The sequence below is a fragment of the Coptis chinensis genome, chromosome 7 (assembly GCF_015680905.1).
Source record: "Coptis chinensis isolate HL-2020 chromosome 7, ASM1568090v1, whole genome shotgun sequence".
Taxonomy (NCBI): Eukaryota; Viridiplantae; Streptophyta; class Magnoliopsida; order Ranunculales; family Ranunculaceae; genus Coptis; species Coptis chinensis.
Genome location: NC_141462.1, coordinates 32,606,444 through 32,620,986, shown reverse-complemented (window position 1 = coordinate 32,620,986; position 14,543 = coordinate 32,606,444). Strand labels below are relative to the sequence as shown.

At 43.3% G+C, this 14,543-nt stretch overlaps 2 protein-coding genes across 2 annotated transcripts; both read left to right on the top strand.

The window, feature by feature from the left end:
* Positions 1-7,574: 7,574 nt before the first annotated feature.
* LOC147487166 (uncharacterized) lies at positions 7,575-9,709 on the top strand. The gene is made up of 2 exons (XM_086573961.1): positions 7,575-7,976; positions 9,560-9,709. The coding sequence occupies exons 1-2, from the start codon at positions 7,575-7,577 to the stop codon at positions 9,707-9,709; spliced, it is 552 nt and encodes a 183-aa protein (XP_086430087.1).
* Positions 9,710-10,656: 947 nt separating this feature from the next.
* Positions 10,657-11,206, top strand: LOC147487165 (uncharacterized). The gene is made up of 2 exons (XM_086573959.1): positions 10,657-10,746; positions 10,856-11,206. The coding sequence occupies exons 1-2, from the start codon at positions 10,657-10,659 to the stop codon at positions 11,204-11,206; spliced, it is 441 nt and encodes a 146-aa protein (XP_086430085.1).
* Positions 11,207-14,543: the final 3,337 nt, after the last annotated feature.

Here is a 14,543-nt window from a genome sequence, read left to right as displayed (position 1 = left end):
TCTATTTTGTTTTAATTTTTAGGATGATCACTTGATCACTTTCTGATATAGTTCACTGGTGTTATCGTTGAAACACCATGTTCCTCCATGATTAGCTACCCGCCCACCACTCTCCATATGGCTTTTAGCTCCATGTTATTCTCAATACTTAATTTTCATCCTTAATCTCCTGCAAACTTTATAAATAGCATATTAACAGGGTAGAATAGTGTTCGATCCTTAGCGATAGTATTTGAAAGAAATTAGGACTTGGTTGTCACAATTAACATCACTTTCTTCTCTTCTGTTATGTAGTTCGATTGTTGACGATCTTAACACTCTCATGTCATATTTGGACTTAACGGTGATATTTCATTATCTTTTTTTGTCTTCCATCTTATTTAATTCTTTGAGATATTGATGTTACCCTTTTAAAAGGTTGTTATCATGTTATGCCATCTTACATTCATGTTTTGAATTGTTGTCATTTACATCTTTGAGTTTCTGCTCGGGGTGAAGATGTCCATTCCTTGTGAGTAATTGAGTTATTATAGCTACTAATTTAAACTTACTGTTCTAGGTTGATTTTTGTCGATTTGCATGCTTCTATGATTTTGTGTTTTTCATGTGTCACAAAAATGGGCAAAAGAACATTAGTAAGTTGTCTACTTCAACTATAAAACAACTTATGAGTCTTTTGCTCATGTGGGTTATCACTTATATTCTATTTTAGCGTCATTTATTTTCAGTCTATAGTCTTTATTGTTTATTTGGAATAACTTTCAGCTGTAACAAAGGCTATAGATGCTTGGAAGTTAGTTTTGAAAGGCAGATTCCGGTTGCTTAATGAATGGTGTGGTTTTGTTGAGGTAAACATCTGTGCCCACTCTTTGTTTTTAAAAGTGGCTGTTGCAAACTCTTTATTCTTATATGATATTGTGTGTCAGTGTGTGATATGACACTATCAGTATTCTTTCTAATTAATGATAAAAAAAAAGGAAGCTATCTCTATTTATCTATTTTTCCTTGCGCTCTTTCCTCTTTTTTTTTTGTCATAGTTTTTGAAAGTCTAGTGATTTTGTTTGCATCCGCCTATATACCATGTATATGTGCATTAAGGCACTTAACACTTTATTACCTAGCCATAAACAAATCTCTCGTGACATCTTTATTGTATTTTGACATATCAAAATCAAATTCATGTACGGTAGAGAACTGATGCTTTTATAGCTGTCATTAACTAAATACCATATTTTTTAATTTGTATTAGATCATTCCACGTTTGAAAACCCTGATTTATTGATGGAGATAGCAGAGTTGATTATAAATATATCCCTCTAATTCATGATAGCTGGAAGTTAATTGGTTTCAGTCCACTTTCATTGGACATGAATATTATGCATATGCCCTCCCTAGCTGGTTATATACCTTGAACTTTTTTGCCAAGTCTAATCTGTTGACATTTTTTAGAAACATCAACGGCACAATATTCCAGAGGATACTTGGCAGCAACTTCTAGCATTTTAGCAGGTGTGTGCACGGAGATCTTGGAGGCTATGATCCTAAAGGTATTAAATAAAGTTTCATATTCTCCATAAATTTTAATTTGGAAGATAATTGTGTGAACTATGACATAAACTTGATTTTAAAATTTAAATGCTTGAAGAAGTTGAACGGTGTGAACCTAAAGGTTTTGAATAAAGTTCGTCTATGGTTTAACCTCTGTAATCTATGACAAAGCCTTTTTGCAGCACCATATTGTCTAATATTACATAGTAGTGGAATACTTGCATAACTCCTTGCCTGTTCTTTTTTGTGGTTCTCTACTGTGTTTTACTGTAATTAAGTGTGTTGCCTTTGTTTTTTTGCTAAGTTAAGAAAGAATTCTCAACCAACAGTTGTGGGATTCGAACTTGCTACCTCTCCCATGAGGAGAGGGGTACATGAGGAGGGTTTCCTGATAGCTTTTATCAGTTACACAAAAATGCTGCTCCGTTTGTGACATTCTAACGAATGTATGCACATTGTTTATTAAGTTAGGTGATAAATATTCGTTTGGTGTATTTGTTAGGATCCTACATACACAGCGCCTAGAGGCTAGATGTTCTATTATCTTGTTGAAATCTTCTTGGTTAGGTGAAACTTGTGGTAAAAGCTCCAACTTCGAACTTACATGTTGTATCAGCCACCTGTGGATGCCGTTACAGCGAGTGCATTATCACAGTAGATGTTTTATGTCTTCACTATCACGATTACATACAAAGCACCTAGATGCAGTTCATTTTCCTTTTTCTTCTTCTTGGGTAGCTGGCACTTGCAACTTCCTCCTTCCTTATTGTAGCAGCTACCTATGGATGTATAAGCATTCTCCACAGGTAGCTATGAAAGTTTTTTTTTTCATGAATACAATTGTTTGAGTTCATTTGAATTCTAAAGCATCAGGGCATGCTAGTTCTGGATGATATTGTCCTACTAGACTGAAGGTGAATCATGAATGAAGACATCATCTGAACTGCGAAGAGCTTTTTGAGGAACCCAGTTGTAATTGGTGAACTAATTTGAATAGAAACTATTTTGGGAATTACCATATTTCGTGGTCACCTTTAGAGAATGATATGAGATTTTGTTTTTTGCTGGGTAAGTTTGATTTGAGTTCTTGGTGACCTCAAGATTTGGTATATGTTCAACCCTCTACGTTCAACAGTGTGGTCTTCCTTATGTTTGATATCCATCTGAAACAGTAGTTTCAATTTCAATTGTCTTAAGTAGTTTTGTATTTTTCTTGACAGACTTGTTTTTTTCTTTCCATTATTATCTATTCAAGACAGATTTCTCTAGCAATTAGCATAGTCAAATGTCAAGTGAAATGAAATCATTTCTAACTTTCTTGTGCGTGCAGGTTGGGAACCCAATAACTTAATGTAACAACATTGATCTTTCATACCTCAACTAAGAATATCATGATTCACATGTGGGTATGTGACAACTTTCTTTATTTGTATAAATATTGCAATTTGATAAAAGAAAAAAGATTCAATTGAGAAGAAAGCAAAAATAAAGCAGAATTTTTTTGATGTGTTTGCCGAGGATAAATATCCTAACGAATTCCCTTACAGATCAATAAAGTTTATTTGCAAATAGAATTTCAAATTATGCTGATCCCAAAACGTTTTTCATGTTAGGTCATCTTGTTATTCCAGAAGATTGAGGGAGTGGACATATGTCTACTTGGCATGTATGAGCAAGAATATGGTTCAGAATGCCCTGATCCAAATAAGCGTTGTATTTATCTTTCATACCTTGATTTGGTAAAGTATTTCAAGCCTGAAATACAAATAGTTAATGGAAAAGCTCTTCGAACATTTGTTTACCATGAAATATTGGTAATGGACTATTTCTTATGTACTTATTTGATTCATTATCAATATCTAGTATCCTTAGAAGTTCTTAAGAAGTTAAGAGATGACTGACTTTTTTTTTTGCTTGTCCTAATCAGATTGGCTACCTAGACTATTGCAAGAAGCAATGGTTTTCAACATGCTGTATATGGACATGTCCTCCTATGAAAGGAGACAATTATGTTCTGTACCGTCATCCAGAAGTTCAGAAGGCTCCCAACAAAGATAAGCTGAGGAAGTGGTATCCCTCTCTCTCTCTCTCCCTCATATGTGTTTTCAAATAAAAATGATTTTTTTTTATTATAGAGTATCTCCAGAGAGAAAGATAACACACTTAAGCAGAACTCTGTGTTTGTATGTGTGTGCGCGTGCATGTACATGTATCTAATAATGTGGACATTGTGCAGGTACCTGTCAATGCTAAAAAAGGCAGTCAAGGAAAATGTTATGGTGGCTGTCACTAATTTATATGATGGCTTCTTTTTTCATCACCATGAATGCAAGTTAAAGGTGACCCACTTACCATATTTCTATGAGGACTGCTAGTCAGCTCTTGCTGAGAAAACAATGCATCGGATCCAAGCAGAAGAAAATGGAGAAATTCTAAAAAGGAAATCTAGAATTGCTTTGAAAGCCAGAGGATGCAACATAGGCAATGTACTGATGGATAAGGTACTTCTAACTAACCCCCTTTTCTTTCTTTTTCCACCGTTAGAGTATTGTCATCATGGTGGTGGTGGTCAAAGAGACGCTTCTAGTCTGAATTCTGTTGTTCATTATCATTCCACTATCCAATTTGATTCATCCTCTTTTATTGTTTTTTCAGTTATTCCAACTATTAGATCTCTAAAATAGTAATAGTATTCATATAAATAAGTTTGAAATCGTAATAGCATTCACATAATGAAGAAAAACCAAATTAACTCGTAAAGGACATATAAAAACAGAATTATTAAGAAAATTCAAATGTCAACTGATTTTCTCCATTGTTCATTGAAGAAAGTCATAAATACGAAAACAATCTAATATCATATTTCTGTTTTTTGAAGAACCTAATATCTAAGAATCTAATATCTTCCAACTAAATTGTTGGATGGTATTCGAATAACATATTAGCTACGAATCATGCTGCATCAAACTAAATTGTCGACATCTATTCCAAATCATTGTTTTGCATATTAAATGAAAAGTTTTTCAAAGTAAGTCATTTTGTAATTTAAAAGTTACATAAAATTGTTTAAATAATATTTTGAACACAATACCTTTGATTCTGGAGTTTTCCAATTTTTTTTTGTTAGAGAGACCTTATCTGTAGGATTCTAGTTTTTTTTTTTTTTTTTTATTTGCTCCATTTTTCTGTATTTTTGACATGTACAAATTGAAATATGAAAATATTTGACCAACGGTTGTAAAGGAAGTTAGTTTAAAAGATAAACACTTGCTCGATGATTTGAATGTCTGTTGTGTCGGTCTCTTATGTGTTTTCTTTATCCGTTTCTTCTTCCAAGATATTGTTTACACTGAATGTTGGATACATTTCATGCATACTGTGCTCATTTATCACAGCTTTGAAGATGTATGTCTTTCCAGTGTTTTTCTCTAGTTCTTCTTTAATTTCATCCCAACCATTGCCCTGCATTGTAGAAATAGAAATGCATTAATATAAATTTCCAAAAAAAATTTACTTGGTATCAATAAAAAAATTGTATATATACTCGCCTTTAAAGTCATCTTTTTAATTTTGTCAAATGGTTGCTACACTATGTATTCTGCTTTATTTCCAAAAACAACAAATGTTGTTTGATTTGTTTCATCTTGCACACAAACTTTAAGATAGTACCTATGTATAAAGAGAACATAACTGAGAAGATTAGTAACATATAAACATAATTTGATTTTAAAAATTCAATTTGTTTACCTCTCAGATGGTTTATTGTAAGTAGTTTTATAATCCTTGCAGTATGGCTCATCCCCATTTTCCACATGTTTGATAGTACAGAATTGGCAAGATTTGTAATTCCAACGATTTCTAAAAAGTTTTATAAATTTTGCTTTGCAAGTATATGACTTATGCTACAAATAAAATGATTTATGTATCAATATAAAAAACATAAAACACTAATTTTTTGTAAATCTCTTCCAAAATCTTTATTTCAGACTAACCTGGTTGCATCTATCTCTACCTAATTGAATTAGGTCAGATATGGTTACCCTGTATTTACCAAGTAGTTCAGAAATTTTAGTAGGTTCACCTTCTTTGTCTACCTCAAACTGTACTTTAAAGTTATTGGTGTCAAAGCTGCGTCAAAACAGTTGGTTTGCATAAATATTACTAAAAGTGTATCAACCCTTTTCCGAATCAGTGAGGGGGGAGGTTACCTGGCCCGGAGTACAGGAGCACGGCTGCGGATCCCTAATGACGTGGCACCTAGCAGGACCCCTGAGTCATACAGGACGTGAGATAAAGCATGAAGGAGGGGAGTATAGGATCACGGCCGCAGAACCCTAGAGGGGCAGATGTCTCGGTAGCTGTCGTGGGATGAAAAGGGGATCAACGGTGCGTAGAGAGGGGAGAGAGATATAAAAGGGAATAGTAGACTAAGAAAAAGAAGGAAGAAAGGGGGGAGAAGAAAAGTGAGGAAAACGAAGAGTGAAAACCAAGACTTGGGATTTTAGAGGGGTTAATTTTTGTTCATACATTTGGCGCCGTCATGTGGGGACGAGGTAGGTCCACGATTTGGGAAGAAGGGAAAACTGCAAAATATGGCTCCAAACTAAGAGGAAGAGGTAGAGGAAGAGGGAGAGGACGAGGTAGAGGAAGACCGAGGAGGGAGGAGGTCGTTCCAAATGAAACGGCGAGTGTGGAGAACATAGAGGTGGGGGAAGAGGAGGTTGAAGATTCGGTGGCTAAGGCAACTAGGTTGCTTCAGGAGGAGGTAGGTCGACTTAGGGAAGAGAATGATGAGTTGAGGAGAGAAAGAGAAAACACTCAGGGGGGAGCGGAAACAACCGTACCTGCGGGTAGTGAAATGGAAGTGCAAAGCAAGGAACTTCCTCAGGCAACCGTGGCGAACCAGGCAGGAGGCATTACCATGGAAATGGTGCAGGCGATGATTGAAAGAGACAAAGAGGCTAACCGCGCGGGGGGAAAGGAGAAACACGGAGCAGCCAAGAAGGTGGTGGACAGCCTAAACCAGAATCCACTTGCTGCCTCGGTCTGGAATTCTGAGGTACCCAAGAGGTTCACGCAGCCGCAGTTTGAAAGGTACGATAGAAAAGGAGATCTGGCTGACCAATTGCATCACTTCAAGCAGCAGATGCCATTGTGGCAAGAGGCGAAGTATAACGGACTCCGTTGCATGATGTTTCCTGCCAGTCTAGAAGAGGGAGCATCCGATTGGTATTATCGGTTGGCGTCACGGAGTATACAAAGGTTCGAGGAATTGGAACAAGCTTTTGTGAACCACTTCATCCATCAGAAGAAGAGGGTAGTTGATGTAGCAGATCTCTTTAATGTCAAGCAAAAGTCTACCGAGACACTCAGAGACTTCTTGTGCAGATTTAAGGAAGAGATGCTGAGGGTGGAAAATTTGGATGAGCGCACCATGGTCATAGCATTCCAGCATGGATTGAAGCAGGGAACCCAGGTGCATAAATTAATATCTAAGATCAAAGTTACCACCTTGCATGCTTTGTACCTGAAGGTAGAGAAATCCATCAGATATGAGGACATTTTGCGGAGAACTAGTAAGGAACATAGGAAGTCCGACAAGTCAGTGCACGCCGTGGGAGCGGAGGACAGGAGAGACAGGGAAAGAGCCGCAACAAGAGATGGAGGAAATTACAGAGGGGATACACAGAGAGCGGAGAGAGGCAGAGACCAAGCCCGAAGGGAGTACAGGGAAAGAAAGCCTTACCGCGAAATAGACCTAACACCACTGAACAAGCCGTTGGAGGAAATCCTGCCACTGATCAAGGGACAGCGGCACTACGAAAAACTGCGAAGCTCACTTAAGGAGATAGAGGGAAAGCCATTTTGTGCGTACCATCAGGTCAGAAATCATGCAACCAATGAGTGCTTTGCTCTACAATGGTTAGTAGAGAGAATGGTTAGGAGGGGACAACTGAAGGAGCATGTCAAGGAAGTGCAGCTGATCGAAAGGGCTCCTGCTACGGCATGAATCCTGGGCACGATAAATGTTATTTTTCAGTAGTGAAATGCTGGGAAGGAGTGCCCACCGAGATAAGGTGAGGAGGACAGCCAGTCTGCAGCAGATAAATGAAGTTGTGAGCAGTCTGCGGCCAGTTCCAGGAGGTAGCAAAGGGAATGACAGGATAGAATTCACTCTAAAGGATCTAGAGTCGGTGAGCTTGCCTCATGAGGATGCGCTGGTGATTACCATAATGATGGGGAATTACATGGTGAAAAGGGTGATGATAGATTGTGGGAGTTTAATGGATTTGCTATTTCAGAGCGCGATGGAAGAAATGGGCATAGAAAGGAAGCAGATGAAGCCCCCTCAGACCAACTTGTTCGGGTTCAACGGAAGCATAACTGAGCCATTAGGGGAACTAGTACTGTCGGTGACCACAGGGCCGGTAACCAATTTCACCCGATTCCTGGTAGTGGATACTAACTCGCAATACAACGCGATCCTGGGAAGAAAATAGATTCATGAGATGAAGGCAGTCCCATCTACTTATTACCAAGTGATCCGTTTCCCGACGAATGGAGGGATGTACGAATAAAAGAAGCGTCAGTGTCGCGCACGTAACATCCACCGGTGACGAGAGGGTTATTGGCAAGACCTAGTAAAGAGGCGCCGGAGGCAGGGGACAAGCTAGCATAGCAATTACAGATTGCGGCCGGAGAGACGAGGCCGCTCGTCGGGGGCAAGACAATGGACGAGATTGAGGTCGTTAACATCGGTGTAGCGAAGGAGGAGAAGTTTGTAAACGTAGGAACAAGTTTGTCAGAGGATTGGAAAAGGAAATTGATTGCCTTGCTAACTAAGAACAGCGATGTATTTGCATAGACGATCGAGGATTTGGCGGGGTTGGATCCAGAGTTCGCTTGCCACATATTGCATATGCGGGAAGGCGCCCCGGTCCAGTAGAGAATGAGGAGTATGAAGCCTCAGTATGCACAAGGAATTCGAGAGGAGGTGAAGAAGTAAAAAGATGCTGGAATCATCCGCGAATGCAAGTTTACTGAATGGTTGTCGAATGTGGTAGCGGTACCAAAAAAGAATGGGAAAGTGAGAATGTGCATGGATTTCACAGACGTCAACAAGGAATGTCCGAAGGATTGCTACCCGATGTTGCGGATAGATGAGTTGGTGGACAGACCGCGGAGTATAAATTCTTCTCATTTATGGACGCGTCCATGGGCTACAATCAGGTGGTGATGTATGGCCCGGACCAAGAAAAGACAACGTTCATAGTGGAAGGAGGAACGTACAGCTACACCAGAATGCCTTTTGGTCTAAAGAATGCGTGTGGGCAACTTTTTAGCGAGTGGGGGAGAAGATGTTCGAGACTAAAATCAGAAAGAGGATGGAGATCTATATAGATGACATGGTAGAAAAGAGTATGACTAAAGAGAAACATTTGGAGGGTCTGAAAGAGACATTCTCTATATTGTGGAGACACAAGTTGATGTTGAATCTAGAGAAGTGTACATTTGGGGTGACATCCGAAAAGTTCCTGGGGTATATAGTCACATACCGCGGCATAGAGGTGAACTCGGACCAGATCAGAGCCTTGTTGGAAATGCCATCTCCGCAGAACATGAAGGAGGTTCAGAGGTTGGCTGGTAGAGTCGCAGCACTCAATAGGTTCATATCCAAGTCCTCAATAAGGTTCATATCCTTCCAGTGGATAGAGGCATGTGAAAGGGCTTTTTAGGAATTGAAAGAATATTTGGGCAAGGCACCCCCCATCAGCGGCATCAAGGTGTCGAGCTGCGATTAGTTCAGTGTTGATAAGGATGGTGGGTAAGGCAGAGAGACCGGTGTACTTCCAAAGCAAAATAATGTTGGACACTGAAACAAGGTACAGTAGGATTGAAAAGTATGCCTTGGCTCTTGTCTTCTCTGCGCCACTCAAGCAAGGAAGGCGAGAAATCAAGGAGAATGTTGAAATGGGCTGTGTTGCTCAGTTTGTATGACATTGAGTACCAGGCCAGGACCGCGGAGAAGGCATATGCAATGGCGGAGTTTCTGACAGAGTTTCCGACCGAGGACCCCACCTGGGGGGAGGAGATGATCATGGAACCAGAGGTGGACCAAAGCCACGACCCCCTAGACCCTTGGGACGTGCGGAATGGATAGAGAGTCTTCGCAGATGGGTCCGCTACCGACACGGGTAACGACATCGGGGTGGTGCTGGTCACCCCAGAGAATACTCGCCTAGAGTTGTCAATGAAGCTGGGTTTTGCGGCTTCGAACAACGAATCTGAATATGAGGCAGTGATAACGGGGATGGATTTCGCCAAGGACTTGGGTGTGCATGAACTAACAATATATTCTGATTCGAATTTGGTAATATGTCAAGTCAATGTAGGATTTGCGGTGCGGTGCCCTAGAATGGCAAGGTACCTAGAGGTATTGCGGAGGAAAGCTGGAGAATTCGAGAAAGTTAGTTTTGCTCACCTAGGTAGGGGGGAGAATAGACACGCCGACGCCTTGCCGTATGTTGCTGCGGTGCTCCCTGGAACAGAAGGTAGATCTATTGAAGTCAGGGTGCTGAGCAAACCAAGCACCGCGGAGGACGAGGGGTGTGCCTAACTACTGAGCAAGAGCACGGATGGATGGAACCCATCAAGAGTTACCTATTGGGAATAGAGATAGAGGACAAGGGTTAAAGGAGGAGGATGGAGCAGAGGTCACTGAAATACGTTCTGACAGATGGGGAGTTGTATCGGCGGAGCTTCAGCGGACAACTCTTGAAATGCCTGGGACAGCAGAAGGCGCAAAAGGTGTTAGGAGAAGTTCACGAAGGAGACTGTGGAAGCTACTCGGTGGGTAGGACGACTGCCCACCGGTTACTATCACAGGGGTACCTCTGGCCCCACATGAAGAAAGATGTGACTGAGTATGCCAAGAGGTCCAGGAAATGCCAGACTTTTGCACCACTGATACACGTGCCCACAGAGCCATTGCACAAGGTCTTTAGCCCATGGCCATTCGCTATGTGAGCGTTGGATGTTGTCGGACCTCTGCCTATGGCCAGTGGCAAAAGGAAGGTTTATGCTAGCCGTGACGGATTATTTTAGGAAATGGGTTTAGGGTGTGGCTCTACAGCAGGTAAAGGAGGAGCAGGTGAGAAAGTTCCTATGGGAGAACATAATATGCCGATTCGGGCTGCCGTATACCATCATCGCAGACAACGGTACTCAGTTCACGGGGGGAAAGGTGGGAGCCTTCATCCAAGCCTTCAAAGTGAAACAAGGTTTTTCAGCCCCTTACAATCCATAGGGGAATGGACAGGCAGAGTCTTCAAACAAAGTGAGCATGGATAATCTGAAGAAAAAGCTGGAGAAACGCAAGGGATGTTGGGCAGATGAGCTATACCATGTATTGTGGGCGTACTACACAACACCGTGGACATCTGCAGGAGAATCCTCGTTCGTGATGGCCTATGGGGTAGAGGTAGTGATCCCTGTGGAATTGATGTCTCCAACAACTAGAATCAAGGCTGTGGAAGCAGGGGTTAATGGGAAAATATTGGCAAGGGAACTGAACCTTATAGAGGAAAAGAGAGACGCCGCGCGCATCAGACTGGAAGAATACCACCGAGGTTGTAGAGACAGTATAACAAGCGGGTGAAGCCGTGGAAGTTTAATGTTGGCGATCGGGTGCTACGGAGGGTGACTCCAACCACCAAGGAAGAGACAGACAAGAAGTTGGGACCCAACTGGGAGGGACCATACACTGTGGTGGAGGCTGGGATGTCCGGGACCTATAGGTTGCAAACGCCCCAAGGGGAGAGCCTCAAGCGGCCATGGAACATCAGGATGTTGAAGGAATTCCATGAGTAACTTTGTCATTAGTGCTTTTAAGTAAAGAAAATTGTATTTGCTTCATTCAAGCCTTGTAACGGTATTTTAAGTTAGCTACTATGTTAATGAAAGCAATAGCAAATTTCCTCCATCTAATAAGTGTGCATCTGTTCATGTGTGGATTAGGTTAGGGGCAGCGGACAGTGGGTTCCAAACTCAGTATCAACTCCTTAGTCAACTTGGGGGCAAGCTGGGTGGCCCAGGCATACCCAGCGGCCCTCAATATCTCCATGGCCAACTTGGGGGCAAGATGAGTGGCTCGGGCATACTCAGCGGCGCCCAACATCTCCACGGTCAACTTCGGGGGCGCGCTGAGTGGCCCGGGCATACTCAGTGGCCCTCAACATCTCCTTAGTCAACTTGGGGGCACGCTAAGTGGCCCGGGCATACTCAGCAGCCCTCAACATCTCCATGGCCAACTTGGGGGCAAGCTGAAGGGCCCGGGCATACTCATCAGCACTCAACATCTCCGCGGTCAACTTGGGGGCGCGCTGAGTGGCCCGGGCATACTCAACGGTCCTCAACATCTCCACGGTCAACTTGGGGGCACGCTGAGTGGCCCGGGCATACTCAGCGGCCCTTAACATCTCCACGGTCAACTTGGGGGATCAATGAGTGGCCTGACATACTAGGCGGCCCTCAACATCTCCTTAGTCAACTTGGGGGCACGCTGAGTGGCCCGGGCATACTCAGCAGCCCTCAACATCTCCATGGCTAACTTGGGGGCATCTGAGTGGCTCGGGCATACTCAGCGGCCCTCAACATCTCCACAGTCAACTGGGGGGCACACTGAAAGTGGCCCGGGCATACTCAGCGGCCCCCAACACTACTAAATTAACTTAGGGGCAAACCGAACGTCCCCAATCCTTCTACGAAAACAACGGTGGGAGGCGTATGTCATATGCAATTGCCAGTGTGGAACAAGGAAATAAATAAATAAAGAGAGATGGCAACACATTACAAAAGATGAATACATTAATTGCAATGATTTTCCACCGAACGATTGTTGAACAAGAAACTGAGGCCCACCGTGGTCTGCTCGGACTACCCAGAAATCCATACCCAGGGGTTATATCAAAAAGTCAGATCGTCTAAGATCAGATTTAAACTGTGCAACATGCTAAGCTAACAGACAGGGAAGAATCCATGTATGCTTCATTTCGAATCGCCCGATGCGTCCGCTGGTAGGCCACCCTCCTCCACCGCTTTGGTGGATTCGTCCACATCAATGGGAGATGCTGACACCCCAGGAGTAGCAGCGGCTTCTGTCTCAAGAGCAGGGTAGATGGCCGAGGAGTCGGTGGGAGCCAACGCAGGAGACTGTTTAGGGAGAAGACGTCCAGTGGCAATTAGAGCTTCCAGCTGTTGGTTTAGTCTTTGGGCTATCTTCTTGGCGGCCAGGGCCTTGAAGTGTTCAGCGGCATCTTTCTGAGACCACTCCAGGTTGGCCTGAGCGGCAGCCCTATCGGCCTCCCGCTGACTCTCCAGTTGGGAAGTGACATCGGCGACATAGTCCTTATGGGCTTGCTCTGCGCGCTGGAGCTCCTTGTGATGATTGAGGGCCATGAGACGGGTGTCATCTCTTTCCTTCTCTAGTTGAGCGTATTTCGCTTTCCACCCGCCAGCCCGTGGATCTCAGCCTTCATGGATTCAAACGCATCCAGGGTGTTGGTCAGGCCGCGAATCACGTAACCCACGTCTAGGCTTAGCTGAAGATCAAGGAAAAGTTAGAAAAAAGTAAGCAGCAAAGAAGAAAGGAAAAGGATGGGGAACCTACCCTTTCCCAGCCAGTGTAGATCGCAGCCCGGTGGGAGGCGAAGGAGCCAAAATCCCCATAGACTTGATCCCTAGGGAGATAAGAACTAAAGAAGAGGGACGCCACCACCACTGGATTATCCAGTGCGGAGTCGCGAGTGGTGATGTCGCGGTCTTTGGCCTTGAACTGAGGATGCCAGATTTCTCCAGGCTCGGTGGGTAGGGGACCAATGGGGACTGCCTCTTTGCTGATACGACGGGAGGATGGGCGCGGTGATGCTGGGCGGGAGGTAGGAGCAGGGGCACTAGGGGCAGTGGTCTTGGCCTTCTTGGCAGGAGGGACCTTAGCCACTGTGTTATTAAGCGCCTTACCATCAGAGTCACTTTCCCAAAGCTTGAGTTTGGAGACATCCATATTGTCGAAAGTACTTGCAGGGGGGGGGCAAAATCGTCTCCCTAGTCAGCTATGGAAGAATAAGACTTGGGGATTGTGTCAGGGGGGATGGAGGAAGAGCTAACGGAGGGCTTACGAGTCTTAGCAGCGGCAGCCTTCCGAGCGAGAGCTTGGCTATGGGAGATTTTCGTGGTATACCCGAGAGACCGGTGGGCTGGGGCCTTTACTTTCCATCGTTTGGGGGGAGATGGTTTGGGTTTCCTTTCTTTGGGCGGGGGCAGAAGGTATAGAGGTCCGCGATATTGGCCAATATCCTTGAGGGAGGGGTCTCGGAGGAGCGGACTCCCTTTGTTAGGGTCAATGCCGAGGATGTCACACTGGTTGTCCCCTAGGTTGCGGAGTTTGTTGAAAATCTCAGAGGAAACGCCAATGTATATCCGGGAGTAAGAATCTGGATTCCAAACTAAAAATCAAAGGAAAAGACACGTCAAGGCGAGGACCATGTGTGAAGCAAACAAAGCATCCGACTCCACTCACCGCGGCGAAGAAAATGGGAGTGCCTCAAGGATAGTTCAGGGGGAAGATCAGCGAAAAGGAAGTTCCCAAACACGTATAGGGGATAGTGATGCCAGACCTTGTCGGAAGTGGTGTCGTGGAGAACAAACAACTTCTTCTGTGGACGCACGCATAAAGATTGGTACCCCACACTCCCAAACTTGGTTCTTTTCTTGATAAAATAATGGGAAGTAATGTCCTATAGGCTAATCCGCGAGGTATTCGTTGTATTGTAATGGTTGGCGGCTGATAAGAGCCCAAAACTGTAGTTTTAACCCTGTAACAGTCATACTTTTAGACCAATTATGTGAGTAATAATTAAGAGTTAACACTAATTACGTGTTTTTATGCATTTCAGGTTTCAAAGTCCATTATGTGCAGAAATGTGCCACTTTAGCGA

Excerpts from the sequence above, each read along its gene's own strand:
- LOC147487166 (XM_086573961.1), top strand. The coding sequence starts at position 7,575 with ATGTTATTTTTCAGTAGTGAAATGCTGGGAAGGAGTGCCCACCGAGAT. Across the intron at positions 7,977-9,559 it reads TGTCGGTGACCACAGGGCCG|GCCAGGACCGCGGAGAAGGC; the intron begins GTAACCAATTTC and ends ATTGAGTACCAG.
- LOC147487165 (XM_086573959.1), top strand. The coding sequence starts at position 10,657 with ATGGGTTTAGGGTGTGGCTCTACAGCAGGTAAAGGAGGAGCAGGTGAG. Across the intron at positions 10,747-10,855 it reads ATATGCCGATTCGGGCTGCC|GGGAATGGACAGGCAGAGTC; the intron begins GTATACCATCAT and ends TACAATCCATAG.